At 42.1% G+C, this 25,118-nt stretch overlaps 1 protein-coding gene across 1 annotated transcript in view; it reads left to right on the top strand.

Annotated features, from left to right (window-relative positions):
- The window catches only part of LOC124002708 (cytochrome P450 3A27), a 48,070-nt gene extending 25,538 nt beyond the window's left edge, over window positions 1-22,532 (top strand). Inside the window, exons 10-13 of the mRNA XM_046310392.1 lie at window positions 329-489; window positions 1,505-1,731; window positions 1,924-2,086; window positions 21,844-22,532. Coding sequence (XP_046166348.1) covers window positions 329-489; window positions 1,505-1,731; window positions 1,924-2,086; window positions 21,844-21,918 — 626 coding nt within the window. The 3' untranslated portion in view covers window positions 21,919-22,532. The remainder of the gene's footprint in view (window positions 1-328; window positions 490-1,504; window positions 1,732-1,923; window positions 2,087-21,843) is intronic.
- The last annotated feature ends 2,586 nt before the right edge of the window (window positions 22,533-25,118 follow it).

Raw genomic sequence — 25,118 nt, 5'->3', positions numbered from 1 at the left:
ACACACCTGTAATCTACTGTTACAAACACACACCTGTAATCTACTGTTACAAACATACACCTGTAAACTACTGTTACAAACACACACCTGGAAACTACTGTTACAAACACACACCTGTAACCTACTGTTACAAACACACACCTGTAATCTACTGTTACAAACATACACCTGTAAACTACTGTTACAAACATACACCTGTTACAAACACACACCGGTTACAAACACACACCTGTAAGATACTGTTACCAACACACGCCTGTAAACTACTGCTACACACACCTGGAATCTCTCTCTCTCTCTCCTTTCCTCTCTATCTCTCCCTCAACAGGACTGACTGACCATGAGATCTTGTCTCAGGCCATGATCTTCATCTTCGCTGGCTACGAGACCAGCAGCAGTACTATGAGTTTCCTAGCCTATAACCTGGCAACCAACCCCCATGCCATGACCAAACTGCAGGAGGAGATAGATACTGTGTTCCCCAACAAGGTAACCCGCACAACATGACCAAACTGCAGGGGGAGATAGATACTGTGTGGTGATAGATATTGTGATTTGTGTGTTACCCTGGTGTCAGATCAATCAATCAATCAAATTTTATTTATATAGCCCTTCGTACATCAGCTGATATCTCAAAGTGCTGTACAGAAACCCAGCCTAAAACCCCAAACAGCAAGCAATGCAGGTGTAGAAGCACGGTGGCTAGGAAAAACTCCCTAGAAAGGCCAAAACCTAGGAAGAAACCTAGAGAGGAACCAGGCTATGTGGGGTGGCCAGTCCTCTTCTGTTTGTGCCGGGTGGAGATTATAACAGAACATGGCCAAGATGTTCAAATGTTCATAAATGACCAGCATGGTCAAATAATAGTAAGGCAGAAAAGTTGAAATTGGAGCAGCAGCATGGCCAAGTGGACTGGGGACAGCGAGGAGCCATCATGTCAGGTAGTCCTGGGGCATGGCCCTAGGGCTCAGGTCCTCCGAGAGAGAGAAAGAAAGAAGGAGAGAATTAGAGAACGCACACTTAGATTCACACAGGACACCGAATAGGACAGGAGAAGTACTCCAGATATAACAAACTGACCCTAGCCCCCGACACAAACTACTGCAGCATAAATACTGGAGGCTGAGACAGGAGGGTTCAGGAGACACTGTGGCCCCATTCGAGGACACCCCCGGACGGGGCCAAACAGGAAGGATATAACCCCACCCACTTTGCCAAAGCACAGCCCGCACACCACTAGAGGGATTTCTTCAACCACCAACTTACCATCCTGAGACAAGGCTGAGTATAGCCCACAAAGATCTCCGCCACGGCACAACCCAAGGGGGGGGGGGGGCGCCAACCCAGACAAGATGACCACAACAGTGAATCAACCCACTCAGGTGACGCACCCCCTGATGAAGATAGATCCTGTGTGGGTGCCAGATGTGTTGAGGTACTGATGTGTGTGTAACCCCGGTGTCAGATGAGGTGAGGTACTGATGTGTATGTAACCACGGTGCAGGCTCCAATCCAGTACGAAGCTCTGATGCAGATGGACTATTTGGACTGTGTGTTGAACGAGTCTCTGAGACTGTACCCCATCGCCCCGCGACTGGAGAGGGTCGCCAAGAAGACGGTGGAGATCAATGGCATCATCATCCCCAAAGACTGCATTGTCCTGGTTCCCACGTGGACCCTCCACCGTGACCCAGAGATCTGGTCTGACCCTGAGGAGTTCAAACCAGAGAGGTACTGGACCGCACCGTAACCACAATCCAACCATAACACAACCACAATACAAACACAAGATCATTAATACATTTTGCTTCAACTTAACTACAGTGCATCATTATATCATCATACAATGTTTAATGTTTCTGAACCACAACCACAAATCAACTACAATACAATGTGTAATGTGTCTGCCCTCCCCCTGTCCAGGTTCAGTAAGGAGAACAAGGAGCCTATTGATCCGTACACATACATGCCGTTTGGGGCGGGGCCCAGGAACTGTATCGGGATGCGCTTCGCCCTGATCATGATCAAACTGGCCATGGTCGAGATCCTCCAGGGTTTCACTTTCTCCGTCTGCGACGAGACCGAGGTGAGACGCTCACCTGAGCAGACAGAATATGACACCATCAAACATCAGTATCTGTTTCAGCATGGTCACCACCTGTTTTAACATCGTCAGCACCTGTTTTAACATGGTCAGCACCTGTTTTAACATGGTCACCACGTGTTTTATTATGGTCACCACGAGTTTTAACATGGTCAGCACCTGTTTTAACATGGTCAGCACCTGTTTTAACATGGTCACCACCTGTTTTAACATGGTCACCACCTGTTTTAACATCTACCTGTTTTAACATGGACCTGTTTTAACATGGTCACCACCTGTTTTAACATGGTCACCACCTGTTTGACATGGACCTGTTTTAACATGGTCACCACCTGTTTTAACATGGTCACCACCTGTTTTAACATGGTCACCGCCTGTTTTAACATGGACCTGTTTTAACATGGTCACCACCTGTTTTAACATGGTCACCACCTGTTTTAACATGGTCACCACCTGTTTTAACATGGTCACCACCTATTTTACATGGACCTGTTTTAACATGGTCACCACCTGTTTTAACATGGTCACCACCTGTTTTAACATGGTCACCACCTGTTTTAACATGGTCACCACCTGTTTTAACATGGTCACCACCTGTTTTAACATGGTCACCACCTGTTTTAACATGGTCACTACCTGTTTTAACATGGACCTGTTTTAACATGGACCTGTTTTAACATGATCACCACCTGTTTTAACATGGTCACCACCTGTTTTAACATGGTCACCTGTTTTAACATGGTCACCTGTTTTAACATGGTCACTACCTGTTTTAACATGGACCTGTTTTAACATGGACCTGTTTTAACATGGACCTGTTTTAACATGGTCACCACCTGTTTTAACATGGTCACCACCTGTTTTAACATGGTCACCACCTGTTTTAACATGGTCACCACCTGTTTTAACATGGTCACCACCTGTTTTAACATGGACCTGTTTTAACATGGTCACCACCTGTTTTAACATGGTCACCACCTGTTTTAACATGGTCACCACCTGTTTTAACATGGTCACCACCTGTTTTAACATGGTCACCTGTTTTACATGGACCTGTTTTAACATGGTCACCACCTGTTTTAACATGGTCACCACCTGTTTTAACATGGTCACCACCTGTTTTAACATGGACCTGTTTTAACATGGTCACCACCTGTTTTAACATGGTCACCACCTGTTTTAACATGGTCACCACCTGTTTTAACATGGTCACCACCTGTTTTAACATGGTCACCACCTGTTTTAACATGGTCACCACCTGTTTTACATGGACCTGTTTTAACATGGTCACCACCTGTTTTAACATGGTCACCACCTGTTTTAACATGGTCACCACCTGTTTTACATGGACCTGTTTTAACATGGTCACCACCTGTTTTACATGGACCTGTTTTAACATGGTCACCACCTGTTTTAACATGGTCACCACCTGTTTTAACATGGTCACCACCTGTTTTAACATGGTCACCCTCTGTTTTAACATGGACCTGTTTTAACATGGTCACCACCTGTTTTAACATCTACCTGTTTTAACATGGACCTGTTTTAACATGGTCACCACCTGTTTTAACATGGTCACCACCTGTTTCACCTGTTTTAACATGGTCACCACCTGTTTTACCTGTTTTAACATGGTCACCACCTGTTTTTTAACATGGTCACCACCTGTTTTAACATGGTCACCACCTGTTTTAACATGGTCACCACCTGTTTTAACATGGGTTTTAACATGGTCACCACCTGTTTTAACATGGTCACTACCTGTTTTATGGTCACCACCTGTTTCAGCATGGTCAATACCTGTTTTAACATGGACCTGTTTTAACATCACCACCTGTTTTAACATGGACCTGTTTTAACATGGTAACATGGTCACCACCTGTTTTAACATGGTCACTACCTGTTTTAACATGGTCACCACCTGTTTTAACATGGACCTGTTTTAACATGGTCACCACCTGTTTTAACATGGTCACCACCTGTTTTAACATGGTCACCACCTGTTTTAACATGGTCACCACCTGTTTTAACATGGTCACCACCTGTTTTAACATGGTCACCACCTGTTTTAACATGGTCACTACCTGTTTTAACATGGACCTGTTTTACATGGTCACCACCTGTTTTAACATGGTCACCACCTGTTTTAACATGGTCACCACCTGTTTTAACATGGTCACCACCTGTTTTAACATGGTCACCACCTGTTTTAACATGGACCTGTTTTAACATGGTCACCACCTGTTTTAACATGGTCACCACCTGTTTTAACATGGTCACCACCTGTTTTAACATGGTCACCACCTGTTTTAACATGGTCACCACCTGTTTTACACATGTTTTAACATGGTCACCACCTGTTTTAACATGGTCACCACCTGTTTTAACATGGTCACCACCTGTTTTAACATGGTCACCACCTGTTTTAACATGGTCACCACCTGTTTTAACATGGTCACCACCTGTTTTAACATGGTCACCACCTGTTTTAACATGGTCACCACCTGTTTTAACATCTACCTGTTTTAACATGGACCTGTTTTAACATGGTCACCACCTGTTTTAACATGGTCACCACCTGTTTTAACATGGTCACCACCTGTTTTAACATGGTCACCACCTGTTTTAACATGGTCACCACCTGTTTTAACATGGTCACCACCTGTTTTAACATGGTCACCACCTGTTTTAACATGGTCACCACCTGTTTTAACATGGTCACTACCTGTTTTAACATGGACCTGTTTTAGCATGGTCACCACCTGTTTTAACATGGTCACTACCTGTTTTAACATGGTCACCACCTGTTTTACAGGACCTGTTTTAACATGGACCTGTTTTAACATGGTCACCACCTGTTTTAACATGGTCACACCTGTTTTAACATGGACCTGTTTTCATGGTCCACCTGTTTTAACATGGTCACCTGTTTTACATGGACCTGTTTTAACATGGTCACTACCTGTTTTAACATGGTCACCACCTGTTTTATTATGGTCACCACCTGTTTCAGCATGGTCACCACCTGTTTTAACATGGTCACCACCTGTTTTACATGGACCTGTTTTAACATGGTCACCACCTGTTTTAACATGGTCACCACCTGTTTTAACATGGTCACCACCTGTTTAACATGGTCACCACCTGTTTTAACATGGTCACCACCTGTTTTACATGGTCACCTGTTTTAACATGGACCTGTTTTAACATGGTCACCACCTGTTTTAACATGGTCACCACCTGTTTTAACATGGTCACCACCTGTTTTAACATGGTCACCACCTGTTTTAACATGGTCACCTGTTTTAACCTGTTTTAACATGGTCACCACCTTTTGACCTGTTTTAACATGGACCTGTTTTAACATGGTCACCACTTTTTTACATGGTCGCCACCTGTTTTTACATGGACCTGTTTTAACATGGTCACCACCTTTTTTACACCACCTGTTTTTACATGGTCGCCACCTGTTTTTACATGGTCACCACCTGTTTTTACATGGTCACCACCTGTTTTTACATGGTCACCACCTGTTTTAACATGGTCACCACCTGTTTTAACATGGTCACCACCTGTTTTAACATGGTCACCACCTGTTTTAACATGGTCACCACCTGTTTTAACATGGTCACCACCTGTTTTACATGGACCTGTTTTAACATGGTCACCACCTGTTTTAACATGGTCACCACCTGTTTTAACATGGTCACCACCTGTTTTAACATGGACCTGTTTTAACATGGTCACCACCTGTTTTAACATCTACCTGTTTTAACATGGACCTGTTTTAACATGGACCTGTTTTAACATGGTCACCACCTGTTTTAACATGGTCACCTGTTTTAACATGGTCACATGGTCACCACCTGTTTTAACATGGTCACCACCTGTTTTAACATGGTCACCACCTGTTTTAACATGGTCACCACCTGTTTTAACATGGTCACCACCTGTTTCAGCATGGTCACTACCTGTTTTAACATGGTCACCACCTGTTTTAACATGGTCACCACCTGTTTTAACATGGACCTGTTTTAACATGGTCACCACCTGTTTTAACATGGTCACCACCTGTTTTAACATGGTCACCACCTGTTTTAACATGGTCACCACCTGTTTTAACATGGACCTGTTTTAACATGGTCACCACCTGTTTTAACATGGTCACCACCTGTTTTAACATGGTCACCACCTGTTTTAACATGGTCACCACCTGTTTTAACATGGTCACCACCTGTTTTAACATGGTCACCACCTGTTTTAACATGGTCACCACCTGTTTTAACATGGTCACCACCTGTTTTACATGGACCTGTTTTAACATGGTCACCACCTGTTTTAACATGGTCACCACCTGTTTTAACATGGTCACCACCTGTTTCAGCATGGTCACCACCTGTTTTTACATGGTCACCACCTGTTTTTACATGGTCACCATTGTTTTAACATGGACCTGTTTTAACATGGTCACCACCTGTTTTAACATGGTCACCACCTGTTTTAACATGGACCTGTTTTAACATGGTCACCACCTGTTTTAACATGGTCACCGCCTGTTTTAACATGGTCACCACCTGTTTTAACATGGACCTGTTTTAACATGGTCACCACTTTTTTTTACATGGTCGCCACCTGTTTTTACATGGACCTGTTTTAACATGGTCACCACTTTTTTTTACATGGTCGCCACCTGTTTTAACATGGTTTTTCACCACCTGTTTTAACATGGTCACCACCTGTTTTTACATGGTCACCACCTGTTTTACATGGTCACCACCTGTTTTAACATGGTCACCACCTGTTTTAACATGGTCACCACCTGTTTTAACATGGTCACCACCTGTTTTAACATGGTCACCACCTGTTTTAACATGGTCACCACCTGTTTTAACATGGTCACCACCTGTTTTAACATGGTCACCACCTGTTTTAACATGGTCACCACCTGTTTTAACATGGTCACCACCTGTTTTAACATGGACCTGTTTTAACATGGTCACCACCTGTTTTAACATCTACCTGTTTTAACATGGACCTGTTTTAACATGGACCTGTTTTAACATGGTCACCACCTGTTTTAACATGGTCACCACCTGTTTTAACATGGTCACCACCTGTTTTAACATGGTCACCACCTGTTTTAACATGGTCACCACCTGTTTTAACATGGTCACTACCTGTTTTAACATGGTCACTACCTGTTTTAACATGGACCTGTTTTAACATGGTCACCACCTGTTTTAACATGGACCTGTTTTAACATGGTCACCACCTGTTTTAACATGGTCACCATCTGTTTTAACATGGTCACCACCTGTTTTAACATGGTCACCACCTGTTTTACATGGACCTGTTTTAACATGGTCACCACCTGTTTTAACATGGTCACCACCTGTTTTAACATGGTCACCACCTGTTTTAACATGGTCACCACCTGTTTTAACATGGTCACCACCTGTTTTAACATGGTCACCACCTGTTTTAACATGGTCACCACCTGTTTTAACATGGTCACCACCTGTTTTAACATGGTCACCACCTGTTTTAACATGGTCACCACCTGTTTTAACATGGTCACCACCTGTTTTAACACCTGTTTTAACATGGTCACCACCTGTTTTAACATGGTCACCACCTGTTTTAACATGGTCACCACCTGTTTTAACATGGTCACCACCTGTTTTAACATGGTCACCACCTGTTTTAACATGGTCACCACCTGTTTTAACATGGTCACCACCTGTTTTAACATGGTCACCACCTGTTTTAACATGGTCACCACCTGTTTTACATGGACCTGTTTTAACATGGTCACCACCTGTTTTAACATGGTCACCACCTGTTTTAACATGGTCACCACCTGTTTTAACATGGTCACCACCTGTTTTAACATGGTCACCACCTGTTTTAACATGGACCTGTTTTAACATGGTCACCACCTGTTTTAACATGGTCACCACCTGTTTTAACATGGACCTGTTTTAACATGGTCACCACCTGTTTTAACATGGTCACCACCTGTTTTAACATGGACCTGTTTTAACATGGTCACCACCTGTTTTAACATGGTCACCACCTGTTTTAACATGGTCACCACCTGTTTTAACATGGTCACCACCTGTTTTAACATGGTCACCACCTGTTTTAACATGGTCACCACCTGTTTTAACATGGTCACCACCTGTTTTAACATGGTCACCACCTGTTTTAACATGGTCACCACCTGTTTTAACATGGTCACCACCTGTTTTAACATGGACCTGTTTTAACATGGTCACCACCTGTTTTAACATGGTCACCACCTGTTTTAACATGGTCACCACCTGTTTTAACATGGTCACCACCTGTTTTAACATGGTCACCACCTGTTTTAACTGTTTTAACATGGTGGTCACCACCTGTTTTAACATGGACCTGTTTTAACATGGTCACCACCTGTTTTAACATGGTCACCACCTGTTTTAACATGGTCACCACCTGTTTTAACATGGTCACCACCTGTTTTAACATGGTCACCACCTGTTTTAACATGGTCACCACCTGTTTTAACATGGTCACCACCTGTTTTAACATGGTCACCACCTGTTTTAACATGGTCACCACCTGTTTTAACATGGTCACCACCTGTTTTAACATGGTCACCACCTGTTTTAACATGGACCTGTTTTAACATGGTCACCACCTGTTTTAACATGGTCACTGTTTTAACACCTGTTTTAACATGGTCACCACCTGTTTTAACATGGTCACCACCTGTTTTAACATCACCACCTGTTTTAACATGGTCACACCTGTTTTAACATGGTCACCACCTGTTTTAACATGGTCACCACCTGTTTTACATGGACCTGTTTTAACATGGTCACCACCTGTTTTAACATGGTCACCACCTGTTTTAACATGGTCACCACCTGTTTTAACATGGTCACCACCTGTTTTAACATGGTCACCACCTGTTTTAACATGGTCACCACCTGTTTTAACATGGTCACCACCTGTTTTAACATGGACCTGTTTTAACATGGTCACCACCTGTTTTAACATGGTCACCACCTGTTTTAACATGGTACCTGTTTTAACATGGACCTGTTTTAACATGGTCACCACCTGTTTTAACATGGTCACCACCTGTTTTAACATGGTCACCACCTGTTTTAACATGGTCACCACCTGTTTTAACATGGTCACCACCTGTTTTAACATGGTCACCACCTGTTTTAACATGGTCACCACCTGTTTTAACATGGTCAATACCTGTTTTAACATGGACCTGTTTTAACATGGTCACCACCTGTTTTAACATGGTCACCACCTGTTTTAACATGGTCACCACCTGTTTTACATGGACCTGTTTTAACATGGTCACCACCTGTTTTAACATGGTCACCACCTGTTTTAACATGGTCACCTGTTTTAACACCTGTTTTAACATGGTCACCACCTGTTTTAACATGGTCACCACCTGTTTTAACATGGTCACCACCTGTTTTAACATGGTCACCACCTGTTTTAACATGGTCACCACCTGTTTTAACATGGTCACCACCTGTTTTAACATGGTCACCACCTGTTTCAGCATGGTCACTACCTGTTTTAACATGGACCTGGTTTAATGGTCACCACCTGTTTTAACATGGTCACCACCTGTTTTAACATGGTCACCACCTGTTTTAACATGGTCACCACCTGTTTTAACATGGTCACCACCTGTTTTAACATGGTCACCACCTGTTTTAACATGGTCACCACCTGTTTTAACATGGTCACCACCTGTTTTAACATGGACCTGTTTTACCTGTTTTAACATGGTCACCACCTGTTTTAACATGGTCACATCTACCTGTTTTAACATGGACCTGTTTTAACATGGTCACCACCTGTTTTAACATGGTCACCACCTGTTTTAACATGGTCACCACCTGTTTTAACATGGTCACCACCTGTTTTAACATGGTCACCACCTGTTTTAACATGGTCACCACCTGTTTTAACATGGTCACCACCTGTTTTAACATGGTCACCACCTGTTTTAACATGGTCACCACCTGTTTTAACATGGTCACCACCTGTTTTAACATGGACCTGTTTTAACATGGTCACCACCTGTTTTAACATGGTCACCACCTGTTTTAACATGGTCACCACCTGTTTTAACATGGTCACCACCTGTTTTAACATGGTCACCACCTGTTTTAACATGGTCACCACCTGTTTTAACATGGACCTGTTTTAACATGGTCACCACCTGTTTTAACATGGTCACCACCTGTTTTAACATGGTCACCACCTGTTTTAACATGGTCACCACCTGTTTTAACATGGTCACCACCTGTTTTAACATGGTCACCACCTGTTTTAACATGGTCACCACCTGTTTTAACATGGTCACCACCTGTTTTAACATGGTCACCACCTGTTTTAACATGGACCTGTTTTAACATGGTCACCACCTGTTTTAACATGGTCACCACCTGTTTTAACATGGTCACCACCTGTTTTAACATGGTCACCACCTGTTTTAACATGGTCACCACCTGTTTTAACATGGTCACCACCTGTTTTAACATGGACCTGTTTTAACATGGTCACCACCTGTTTTAACATGGTCACCACCTGTTTTATGGTCACCATGTTTTAACATGGTCACCTGTTTTAACATGGGTCACCACCTGTTTTAACATGGTCACCACCTGTTTTAACATGGTCACCACCTGTTTTAACATGGTCACCACCTGTTTTAACATGGTCACCACCTGTTTTAACATGGTCACCACCTGTTTTAACATGGTCACCACCTGTTTTAACATGGTCACCACCTGTTTTAACATGGTCACCACCTGTTTTAACATGGTCACTACCTGTTTTAACATGGTCACCACCTGTTTCAACATGGTCACTACCTGTTTTAACATGGACCTGTTTTAACATGGACCTGTTTTAACATGGACCTGTTTTAGCATGGTCACCACCTGTTTTAACATGGTCACTACCTGTTTTAACATGGTCACCACCTGTTTTACATGGACCTGTTTTAACATGGTCACCACCTGTTTTAACATGGTCACCACCTGTTTTAACATGGTCACCACCTGTTTTAACATGGTCACCACCTGTTTTAACATGGTCACCACCTGTTTTAACATGGTCACCACCTGTTTTAACATGGTCACCACCTGTTTTAACATGGTTTTAACACCACCTGTTTTAACATGGTCACCACCTGTTTTAACATGGTCACCACCTGTTTTAACATGGTCACTGTTTTAACACCTGTTTTAACATGGTCACCACCTGTTTTAACATGGTCACCACCTGTTTTAACATGGACCTGTTTTAACATGGACCTGTTTTAACATGGTCACCACCTGTTTTAACATGGTCACCACCTGTTTTAACATGGTCACCACTGTTTTAACATGGTCACCACCTGTTTTAACATGGTCACCACCTGTTTTAACATGGTCACCACCTGTTTTAACATGGTCACCACCTGTTTTAACATGGTCACACCTGTTTTAACATGGACCTGTTTTAACATGGTCACCACCTGTTTTAACATGGTCACTACCTGTTTTAACATGGTCACCACCTGTTTTACATGGACCTGTTTTAACATGGTCACCACCTGTTTTAACATGGTCACTACCTGTTTTAACATGGACCTGTTTTAACATGGTCACCACCTGTTTTAACATGGTCACCACCTGTTTTAACATGGTCACCACCTGTTTTAACATGGTCACCACCTGTTTTAACATGGTCACCACCTGTTTTAACATGGTCACCACCTGTTTTAACATGGTCACCACCTGTTTTAACATGGTCACCACCTGTTTCAGCATGGTCACCACCTGTTTTTACATGGTCACCATTGTTTTAACATGGACCTGTTTTAACATGGTCACCACCTGTTTTAACATGGACCTGTTTTAACATGGTCACCACCTGTTTTAACATGGACCTGTTTTAACATGGTCACCACCTGTTTTAACATGGTCACCACCTGTTTTAACATGGTCACCACCTGTTTTAACATGGACCTGTTTTAACATGGTCACCACCTGTTTTAACATGGTCACCACCTGTTTTAACATGGTCACCACCTGTTTTAACATGGACCTGTTTTAACATGGTCACCACCTGTTTTAACATCTACCTGTTTTAACATGGTCACCACCTGTTTTAACATGGACCTGTTTTAACATGGACCTGTTTTAACATGGTCACCACCTGTTTTAACATGGTCACCACCTGTTTTAACATGGTCACTGTTTTAACCTGGTTTTAACATGGTCACCACCTGTTTTAACATGGTCACCACCTGTTTTAACATGGTCACCACCTGTTTTAACATGGTCACCACCTGTTTTAACATGGTCACACCTGTTTTAACATGGACCTGGTTTAACATGGTCACCACCTGTTTTAACATGGACCTGTTTTAACATGGTCACCACCTGTTTTAACATGGTCACCACCTGTTTTAACATGGTCACCACCTGTTTTAACATGGTCACCACCTGTTTTAACATGGTCACCACCTGTTTTAACATGGTCACCACCTGTTTTAACATGGTCACCACCTGTTTTAACATGGTCACCACCTGTTTTAACATGGTCACCACCTGTTTTAACATGGTCACCACCTGTTTTAACATGGTCACCACCTGTTTTAACATGGTCACCACCTGTTTTAACATGGACCTGTTTTAACATGGTCACCACCTGTTTTAACATGGTCTACCTGTTTTAACATGGTCACCACCTGTTTTAACATGGTCACCACCTGTTTTAACATGGTCACCACCTGTTTTAACATGGTCACCACCTGTTTTAACATGGTCACCACCTGTTTTAACATGGTCACCACCTGTTTTAACATGGTCACCACCTGTTTTAACATGGTCACCACCTGTTTTATTATGGTCACCACCTGTTTCAACATGGTCACCACCTGTTTTAACATGGACCTGTTTTAACATGGTCACCACCTGTTTTAACATGGTCACCACCTGTTTTAACATGGTCACCACCTGTTTTAACATGGACCTGTTTTAACATGGTCACCACCTGTTTTAACATGGTCACCACCTGTTTTAACATGGTCACCACCTGTTTTAACATGGTCACCACCTGTTTTAACATGGTCACCACCTGTTTTAACATGGTCACCACCTGTTTTAACATGGTCACCACCTGTTTTAACATGGTCACCACCTGTTTTAACATGGTCACCACCTGTTTTAACATGGTCACCACCTGTTTTAACATGGTCACCACCTGTTTTAACATGGTCACCACCTGTTTTAACATGGTCACACCTGTTTTAACACCTGTTTTAACATGGTCACCACCTGTTTTAACATGGTCACCACCTGTTTTAACATGGACCTGTTTTAACATGGTCACCACCTGTTTTAACATGGTCACCACCTGTTTTAACATGGTCACCACCTGTTTTAACATGGTCACCACCTGTTTTAACATGGTCACCACCTGTTTTAACAACATGTTTTCACCACCTGTTTTACATGGACCTGTTTTAACATGGTCACCACCTGTTTTAACATGGTCACCACCTGTTTTAACATGGTCACCACCTGTTTTAACATGGTCACCACCTGTTTTAACATGGTCACCACCTGTTTTAACATGGTCACCACCTGTTTTAACATGGTCACCACCTGTTTTAACATGGTCACCACCTGTTTTAACATGGTCACCACCTGTTTTAACATGGTCACCACCTGTTTTAACATGGTCACCTGTTTTAACACCTGTTTTAACATGGTCACCACCTGTTTTAACATGGTCACCACCTGTTTTAACATGGTCACCACCTGTTTTAACATGGACCTGTTTTAACATGGTCACCACCTGTTTTAACATCTACCTGTTTTAACATGGACCTGTTTTAACATGGTCACCACCTGTTTTAACATGGTCACCACCTGTTTTAACATGGTCACCACCTGTTTTAACATGGTCACCACCTGTTTTAACATGGTCACCACCTGTTTTAACATGGTCACCACCTGTTTTAACATGGTCACCACCTGTTTTAACATGGTCACCATCTGTTTTAACATGGTCACCACCTGTTTTAACATGGTCACCACCTGTTTTAACATGGTCACCACCTGTTTTAACATGGTCACCACCTGTTTTAACATGGTCACCACCTGTTTTAACATGGTCACCACCTGTTTTAACATGGTCACCACCTGTTTTTAACATGGTCACCACCTGTTTTAACATGGTCACCACCTGTTTTAACATGGTCACCACCTGTTTTAACATGGTCACCACCTGTTTTAACATGGACCTGTTTTAACATGGTCACCACCTGTTTTAACATGGTCACCACCTGTTTTAACATGGTCACCACCTGTTTTAACATGGTCACCACCTGTTTTAACATGGTCACCACCTGTTTTAACATGGTCACCACCTGTTTTAACATGGTCACCACCTGTTTTAACATGGTCACCACCTGTTTTAACATGGTCACCACCTGTTTTAACATGGTCACCACCTGTTTTAACATGGTCACCACCTGTTTTAACATGGTCACCACCTGTTTTAACATGGTCACCACCTGTTTTAACATGGTCACCACCTGTTTTAACATGGTCACCACCTGTTTTAACATGGTCACCACCTGTTTTAACATGGTCACCACCTGTTTTAACATGGTCACCACCTGTTTTAACATGGTCACCACCTGTTTTAACATGGTCACCACCTGTTTTAACATGGTCACCACCTGTTTTAACATGGTCACCACCTGTTTTAACATGGTCACCACCTGTTTTAACATGGTCACCACCTGTTTTAACATGGTCACCACCTGTTTTAACATGGTCACCACCTGTTTTAACATGGTCACCACCTGTTTTAACATGGTCACCACCTGTTTTAACATGGTCACCACCTGTTTTAACATGGTCACCACCTGTTTTAACATGGTCACCACCTGTTTTAACATGGTCACCACCTGTTTTAACATGGACCTGTTTTAACATGGTCACCACCTGTTTTAACATGGTCACCACCTGTTTTATTATGGTCACCACCTGTTTTAACATGGTCACCACCTGTTTTAACATGGTCACCACCTGTTTTAACATGGTCACCACCTGTTTTAACATGGTCACCACCTGTTTTAACATGGTCACTACCTGTTATTATGGTCACCACCTGTTTCAGCATGGTCAATACCTGTTTTAACATGGACCTGTTTTAGCATGGTCGCCACCTGTTTTAACATGGTCACCACCTGTTTTAACATGGTCACCACCTGTTTTAACATGGACCTGTTTTAACATGGTCACCACCTGTTTTAACATGGTCACCACCTGTTTTAACATGGTCACCACCTGTTTTAACATGGTCACCACCTGTTTTAACATGGTCACCACCTGTTTTATTATGGTCACCACCTGTTTCAGCATGGTCACTACCTGTTTTATTATGGTCACCACCTGTTTCAGCATGGTCACTACCTGTTTTAACATGGACCTGGTTTAACTTGGTCACCACCTGTTTTAACATGGACCTGTTTTAGCATGGTCACCACCTGTTTTAACATGGTCACTACCTGTTTTAACATGGTCACCACCTGTTTTACATGGACCTGTTTTAACATGGTCACCACCTGTTTTAACATGGTCACCACCTGTTTTAACATGGTCACCACCTGTTTTAACATGGTCACCACCTGTTTTAACATGGTCACCACCTGTTTTAACATGGTCACCACCTGTTTTAACATGGTCACCTGTTTTAACACCTGTTTTAACATGGTTTTCATGGTCACCACCTGTTTTAACATGGTCACCACCTGTTTTAACATGGTCACCACCTGTTTTAACATGGTCACCACCTGTTTTAACATGGTCACCACCTGTTTTAACATCACCTGTTTTCACCACCTGTTTTAACATGGTCACCACCTGTTTTAACATGGTCACCACCTGTTTTAACATGGTCACCACCTGTTTTAACATGGTCACCACCTGTTTTAACATGGTCACCACCTGTTTTAACATGGTCACCACCTGTTTTAACATGGTCACTACCTGTTTTAACATGGACCTGTTTTAGCATGGTCACCACCTGTTTTAACATGGTCACTACCTGTTTTAACATGGTCACCACCTGTTTTACATGGACCTGTTTTAACATGGTCACCACCTGTTTTAACATGGTCACTACCTGTTTTAACATGGACCTGTTTTAGCATGGTCACCACCTGTTTTAACATGGTCACCACCTGTTTTAAGATGGTCACCACCTGTTTTAAGATGGTCACCACCTGTTTTAACATGGTCACCACCTGTTTTAACATGGTCACTACCTGTTTTAACATGGTCACCACCTGTTTTATTATGGTCACCACCTGTTTCAGCATGGTCACCACCTGTTTTTACATGGTCACCATTGTTTTAACATGGACCTGTTTTAACATGGTCACCACCTGTTTTAACATGGTCACCACCTGTTTTAACATGGACCTGTTTTAACATGGTCACCACCTGTTTTAACATGGTCACCGCCTGTTTTAACATGGTCACCACCTGTTTTAACATGGACCTGTTTTAACATGGTCACCACTTTTTTTTACATGGTCGCCACCTGTTTTTACATGGTCGCCACCTGTTTTTACATGGTCGCCACCTGTTTTTACATGGTCACCACCTGTTTTAACATGGTCACCACCTGTTTTAACATGGTCACCACCTGTTTTAACATGGTCACCACCTGTTTTAACATGGTCACCACCTGTTTTACATGGACCTGTTTTAACATGGTCACCACCTGTTTTAACATGGTCACCACCGGTTTTAACATGGTCACCACCTGTTTTAACATGGACCTGTTTTAACATGGTCACCACCTGTTTTAACATGGTCACCGCCTGTTTTAACATGGTCACCACCTGTTTTAACATGGACCTGTTTTAACATGGTCACCACTTTTTTTTACATGGTCGCCACCTGTTTTTACATGGACCTGTTTTAACATGGTCACCACTTTTTTTTACATGGTCGCCACCTGTTTTTACATGGTCGCCACCTGTTTTTACATGGTCACCACCTGTTTTTACATGGTCACCACCTGTTTTAACATGGTCACCACCTGTTTTAACATGGTCACCACCTGTTTTAACATGGTCACCACCTGTTTTACATGGACCTGTTTTAACATGGTCACCACCTGTTTTAACATGGTCACCACCTGTTTTAACATGGTCACCACCTGTTTTAACATGGACCTGTTTTAACATGGTCACCACCTGTTTTAACATCTACCTGTTTTAACATGGACCTGTTTTAACATGGACCTGTTTTAACATGGTCACCACCTGTTTTAACATGGTCACCACCTGTTTTAACATGGTCACCACCTGTTTTAACATGGTCACCACCTGTTTTATTATGGTCACCACCTGTTTTAACATGGTCACCACCTGTTTCAGCATGGTCACTACCTGTTTTAACATGGACCTGGTTTAACTTGGTCACCACCTGTTTTAACATGGACCTGTTTTAACATGGTCGCTACCTGTTTTAACATGGTCACCACCTGTTTTTTAACCTGTTTTAACATGGTCACCACCTGTTTTAACATGGTCACCACCTGTTTTAACATGGACCTGTTTTAACATGGTCACCACCTGTTTTAACATGGTCACCACCTGTTTTAACATGGTCACCACCTGTTTTAACATGGTCACCACCTGTTTTAACATGGTCACCACCTGTTTTAACATGGTCACCACCTGTTTTAACATGGTCACCACCTGTTTTAACATGGTCACCACCTGTTTTAACATGGACCTGTTTTAACATGGTCACCACCTGTTTTAACATGGTCACCACCTGTTTTAACATGGTCACCACCTGTTTTAACATGGTCACCACCTGTTTTAACATGGTCACCACCTGTTTTAACATGGTCACCACCTGTTTTAACATGGTCACCACCTGTTTTAACATGGACCTGTTTTAACATGGTCACCACCTGTTTTAACATCTACCTGTTTTAACATGGACCTGTTTTAACATGGTCACCACCTGTTTTATTATGGTCACCACCTGTTTTAACATGGTCACCACCTGTTTTAACATGGTCACCACCTGTTTTAACATGGTCACCACCTGTTTTAACATGGTCACCACCTGTTTTAACATGGTCACTACCTGTTATTATGGTCACCACCTGTTTCAGCATGGTCAATACCTGTTTTAACATGGACCTGTTTTAGCATGGTCGCCACCTGTTTTAACATGGTCACTACCTGTTTTAACATGGTCACCACCTGTTTTACATGGACCTGTTTTAACATGGTCACCACCTGTTTTAACATGGTCACCACCTGTTTTAACATGGTCACCACCTGTTTTAACATGGTCACCACCTGTTTTAACATGGTCACCACCTGTTTTAACATGGTCACTACCTGTTTTATTATGGTCACCACCTGTTTCAGCATGGTCACTACCTGTTTTATTATGGTCACCACCTGTTTCAGCATGGTCACTACCTGTTTTAACATGGACCTGGTTTAACTTGGTCACCACCTGTTTTAACATGGAACATGGTCACCACCTGTTTTAACATGGTCACCACCTGTTTTAACATGGTCACCACCTGTTTTACATGGACCTGTTTTAACATGGTCACCACCTGTTTTAACATGGTCACCACCTGTTTTAACATGGTCACCACCTGTTTTAACATGGTCACCACCTGTTTTAACATCTACCTGTTTTAACATGGACCTGTTTTAACATGGTCACCACCTGTTTTAACATGGTCACCACCTGTTTTAACATGGTCACCACCTGTTTTAACATGGTCACCACCTGTTTTAACATGGTCACCACCTGTTTTAACATGGTCACCACCTGTTTTAACATGGTCACCTGTTTTAACATGGACCTGTTTTAGCATGGTCACCACCTGTTTTAACATGGTCACCACCTGTTTTAACATGGTCACCACCTGTTTTAACATGGACCTGTTTTAACATGGTCACCACCTGTTTTAACATGGACCTGTTTTAGCATGGTCACCTGTTTTAACACCTGTTTTAACATGGTCACCACCTGTTTTAACATGGTCACCACCTGTTTTAACATGGTCACCACCTGTTTTAACATGGTCACCACCTGTTTTAACATGGTCACCACCTGTTTTACATGGACCTGTTTTAACATGGTCACCACCTGTTTTAACATGGTCACCACCTGTTTTAACATGGTCACCACCTGTTTCAGCATGGTCACCACCTGTTTTTACATGGTCACCACCTGTTTTTACATGGTCACATCACCACCTGTTTTAACATGGACCTGTTTTAACATGGTCACCACCTGTTTTAACATGGTCACCACCTGTTTTAACATGGTCACCACCTGTTTTAACATGGTCACCACCTGTTTTAACATGGTCACCACCTGTTTTAACATGGTCACCACCTGTTTTAACATGGTCACCACCTGTTTTAACATGGTCACCTGTTTTAACATGGTCACCACCTGTTTTAACATGGTCACCACCTGTTTTAACATGGTCACCACCTGTTTTAACATGGTCACCACCTGTTTTAACATGGTCACCACCTGTTTTAACATGGTCACCACCTGTTTTAACATGGTCACCACCTGTTTTAACATGGTCACCACCTGTTTTAACATGGTCACCACCTGTTTTACATGGACCTGTTTTAACATGGTCACCACCTGTTTTAACATGGTCACCACCTGTTTTAACATGGTCACCACCTGTTTTAACATGGTCACCACCTGTTTTAACATGGACCTGTTTTAACATGGTCACCACCTGTTTTAACATCTACCTGTTTTAACATCTACCTGTTTTAACATCTACCTGTTTTAACATGGACCTGTTTTAACATGGACCTGTTTTAACATGGTCACCACCTGTTTTAACATGGTCACCACCTGTTTTAACATGGTCACCACCTGTTTTAACATGGTCACCACCTGTTTTAACATGGTCACCACCTGTTTTAACATGGTCACCACCTGTTTTAACATGGTCACCACCTGTTTTAACATGGTCACCACCTGTTTTAACATGGTCACCACCTGTTTTAACATCACCACCTGTTTTAACATGGTCACCACCTGTTTTAACATGGACCTGTTTTAACATGGTCACCACCTGTTTTAACATGGTCACCTGTTTTAACACCTGTTTTAACATCTACCTGTTTTAACATCTACCTGTTTTAACATGGACCTGTTTTAACATGGACCTGTTTTAACATGGTCACCACCTGTTTTAACATGGTCACCACCTGTTTTAACATGGTCACCACCTGTTTTAACATGGTCACCACCTGTTTTAACATGGTCACCACCTGTTTTAACATGGTCACCACCTGTTTTAACATGGTCACCACCTGTTTTAACATGGTCACCACCTGTTTTAACATGGTCACCACCTGTTTTAACATGGTCACCACCTGTTTTAACATGGTCACCACCTGTTTTAACATGGTCACCACCTGTTTTAACATGGTCACCACCTGTTTTAACATGGTCACCACCTGTTTTAACATGGTCACCACCTGTTTTAACATGGTCACCACCTGTTTTAACATGGTCACTACCTGTTTTATTATGGTCACCACCTGTTTCAGCATGGTCACTACCTGTTTTAACATGGACCTGGTTTAACTTGGTCACCACCTGTTTTAACATGGACCTGTTTTAACATGGTCGCTACCTGTTTTAACATGGTCACCACCTGTTTTAACATGGTCACCACCTGTTTTACATGGACCTGTTTTAACATGGTCACCACCTGTTTTAACATGGTCACCACCTGTTTTAACATGGTCACCACCTGTTTTAACATGGTCACCACCTGTTTTAACATGGTCACCACCTGTTTTAACATGGTCACCACCTGTTTTAACATGGTCACCACCTGTTTTAACATGGTCACCACCTGTTTTAACATGGTCACCACCTGTTTTAACATGGTCACCACCTGTTTTAACATGGTCACTACCTGTTTTAACATGGACCTGTTTTAGCATGGTCACTACCTGTTTTAACATGGTCACCACTTGTTTACCCTGGTCACCACCAGTTTTAACATGGACCTGTTCTAACACAGTCACCACCTGTTTTAACACGGTCACCACCTGTTTTAACATGGACCTGTTTTAACATGGTCACCACCTGTTTTAACATGGTCACCACCTGTTTTAACATGTTCAGCACCTGTTTTAACATGTTCAGCACCTGTTTTAACATGGTCACCACCTGTTTTAACATGGACCTGTTTTAACATGGACCTGTTTTAACATGGACCTGTTTTAACATGGTCACCACCTGTTTTAACATGGTCACCACCTGTTTTAACATGGTCACCACCTGTTTTAACATGGCCACCACCTGTTTTAACATGGACCTGTTTTAACATGGTCACCACCTGTTTTAACATGGTCACCACCTGTTTTAACATGGTCACCACCTGTTTTAACATGGTCACCACCTGTTTTAACATGGACCTGTTTTTACATGGTCACCACCTGTTTTAACATGGCCACCACCTGTTTTAACATGGACCTGTTTTAACATGGTTAGCACCTGTTTAACATGGTCAGCACCTGGTTTAACATGGTCTGTTATTCTCTATAGATCCTGTTGGAGATGGACAACCAGGGTTATGTTCTTTTATTTTATTCCCTATAGATCCCTCTGGAGATGGACAACCAGGGTCTGCTGATGCCAAAACGACCAATCAAACTGAGGCTGGAGGCCCGTTGAAACACCCCTAGCAACACCACCGCCACCACTCTGAAGAGTCCAACAACGTGACCAAATGCAGGAGCACCCCACCCTACCCTAGAGCCCCACCCTAGAGCCCTCCACCCTACCCTAGAGCCCCCCCCTAGAGCCCCCCACCCTACCCTACCGTGGAGTACCTCTCTCTCTCTCTCTCTCTCCCCCCCCCAGGCAAAAGGGCTTTACTACAAACAGAAATACTCCCCCGCTAATTAACATTTCTGGAATCTGTTATTTCAGCTCATGAAACATTTTTGTTCAACAGCCTATCTATCTATCTATCTATCTATCTATCTATCTATCTATCTATCTATCTATCTATCTATCTGTCAATCGGCTACTAAATATTAAATATTAAATCCATGGCATGATGTCATGTCTGGAACCTGGACACTGGTGGCTGGAGGCTGGAATTCTCCTAGAATGTAGAACTCTAGCTGGTGTTCTCTAGAACTGTACTCTCATTCTGTTCCTCTGGGTGTTCTGCTGTCCAGTCATTCCAAAATAGAATCTTTACTGTCTGTTGAGATGATCCCTGCAGCTGCTTGGTTTTAACTTTAATCATCACAAACCAATAAAATCATCACGCTAATGAACAAGGTCGTCTGTGTATTTATTAACATTTATAAGACAAAACTTAAGACACAAACACACAGAAATATACATGAGAACAATCTATATAGATTGATTTGTGTTTTTTATCAAGACATGTTGTATTTATAATTTCATTCAGCTCGGCCTAATTATAGTGTTACGACCTTGGTCATCCACAAATGTTTCTTTTCAGATCCCAATACCGCCCCTGTGTGGCCGTTGGATGTAAATACACAGCCTAGGTCCCATTACAAACTACTAATCCACTGTCCACATTTTACAGCTCTTGTAAATAAGAATAACATTTTGAATCAGAGATAATCTTGCAGCTCATTGGAACACCAGGATCGCATCTTACATCATACTCCTGGTGCCACCTGGTTTAATACATTTATTAAAGTAATCTATGGCCTTATTTAGGATCCTTAAGACCAACTTCTACTATACTAAATAAAACTAATGATTAGAATAACAGTGTGCTTTCACATGAAACTATTTTTGCCTTTAAACTGTTTCCGTAACGAAACATGGAGAGACAAACCTGAGTTTATCCCAGTAGAAACTCTCATTTTGTTCTGTTGCTTCCTTTTAGTTCTTAAACATTAAACTGTTTCCGTAACGAAACATGGAGAGACAAACCTGAGTTTATCCCAGTAGAAACTCTCATTTTGTTGCTTCCTTTTAGTTCTTAAACATTAAACTGTTTCCGTAACGAAACCTGGAGAGACAAACCTGAGTTTATCCCAGTAGAAACTCTCATTTTGTTCTGTTGCTTCCTTTTAGTTCTTAAACATTAAACTGTTTCCGTAACGAAACATGGAGAGACAAACCTGAGTTTATCCCAGTAGAAACTCTCATTTTGTTCTGTTGCTTCCTTTTAGTTCTTAAACATTAAACTGTTTCCGTAACGAAACCTGGAGAGACAAACCTGAGTTTATCCCAGTAGAAACTCTCATTTTGTTTGTTGATTCCTTTTAGAAACTCTCATTTTGTTCTCATTTTGCTTGATTCCTTTTAGTTCTTAAACATTAAACTGTTTCCGTAACGAAACATGGAGAGACAAACCTGAGTTTATCCCAGTAGAAACTCTCATTTTGTTCTGTTGCTTCCTTTTAGTTCTTAAACATTAAACTGTTTCCGTAACGAAACCTGGAGAGACAAACCTGAGTTTATCCCAGTAGAAACTCTCATTTTGTTCTGTTGCTTCCTTTTAGTTCTTAAACATTAAACTGTTTCCGTAACGAAACCTGGAAAGACAAACCTGAGTTTATCCCAGTAGAAACTCTCACTTTGTTGATTCCTTTTAGTTCTTAAACGTTAAACTGTTTCCGTAACGAAACATGGAGAGACAAACCTGAGTTTATCCCAGTAGAAACTCTCATTTTGTTCTGTTGCTTCCTTTTAGTTCTTAAACATTAAACTGTTTCCGTAACGAAACATGGAGAGACAAACCTGAGTTTATCCCAGTAGAAACTCTCATTTTGTTCTGTTGCTTCCTTTTAGTTCTTAAACGTTAAACTGTTTCCGTAACGAAACATGGAGAGACAAACCTGAATTTATCCCAGTAGAAACTCTCACTTTGTTGATTCCTTTTAGTTCTTAAACGTTAAACTGTTTCCGTAACGAAACATGGAGAGACAAACCTGAATTTATCCCAGTAGAAACTCTCACTTTGTTGATTCCTTTTAGTTCTTAAACGTTAAACTGTTTGCGTAATGAATCTGCCCTCTGATCTCTCTGTCAATCATTCACCATCCCTCCCTGTTTCGCTTTTCACCTCTCACACAGTCTCCCTATAATCTCCTGATTGTGTTTGTGTCGTGAACATTTGCCTGAGCAACAATAGTAGAATCGGTGGTTCGGTTTTCAAAATAAAAGTTACCCATTAAATCGGATGCAAACGGAAATAAATTGTGGAATCATGCAACAATCCTGGAGGGCCTTTATGTTGCTAAACATATATAATACATTCAACAAAATACAATAATTAGTTAATTTGACACCAAATAAAATCTGTTAAAATTGCTCTGTGGATGTTTAGTATTCAGGACTGCAACATACCTTCAACGTGCAGCCTTATGGGTCTTGGGTTCATGACAGGGGGTACCAGCCTTATGGATCCTGGGTTCATAACATATCGTAACAGCCTTATGGATCCTGGGTTCATGACATATCGTACCAGCCTTATGGGTCTGGGTTCATGACATATCGTACCAGCCTTATGGGTCCTGGGTTCATGACATATCGTACCAGCCTTATAGATCCTGGGTTCATGACATATCGTACCAGCCTTATGGGTCTGGGTTCATGACATATCGTACCAGCCTTATGGATCCTGGGTTCATGACATATCGTACCAGCCTTATGCATCCTGGGTTCATGACATGGGGTACCAGCCTTATGGATCCTGGGTTCATGACACATCGTACCAGCCTTATGGATCACAATTATTGCGTAATCTCTTCACATTTCATGGACCCAAGATCCAGAGGTAACGCTGTACAGTTCAGTAGAAGTCTGCCCCAATGCAATTCTAATACAGCCACAGTGGGACTTCAACTATTTGTTGTGTGTCAAATGAACTACTT

Source organism: Oncorhynchus gorbuscha, linkage group LG18, assembly GCF_021184085.1.
Source record: "Oncorhynchus gorbuscha isolate QuinsamMale2020 ecotype Even-year linkage group LG18, OgorEven_v1.0, whole genome shotgun sequence".
Classification (NCBI taxonomy): domain Eukaryota; kingdom Metazoa; phylum Chordata; class Actinopteri; order Salmoniformes; family Salmonidae; genus Oncorhynchus; species Oncorhynchus gorbuscha.
The sequence above is the reverse complement of the archived record's forward strand: the minus strand, read 5'-3'. Positions and strand labels throughout refer to the sequence as shown.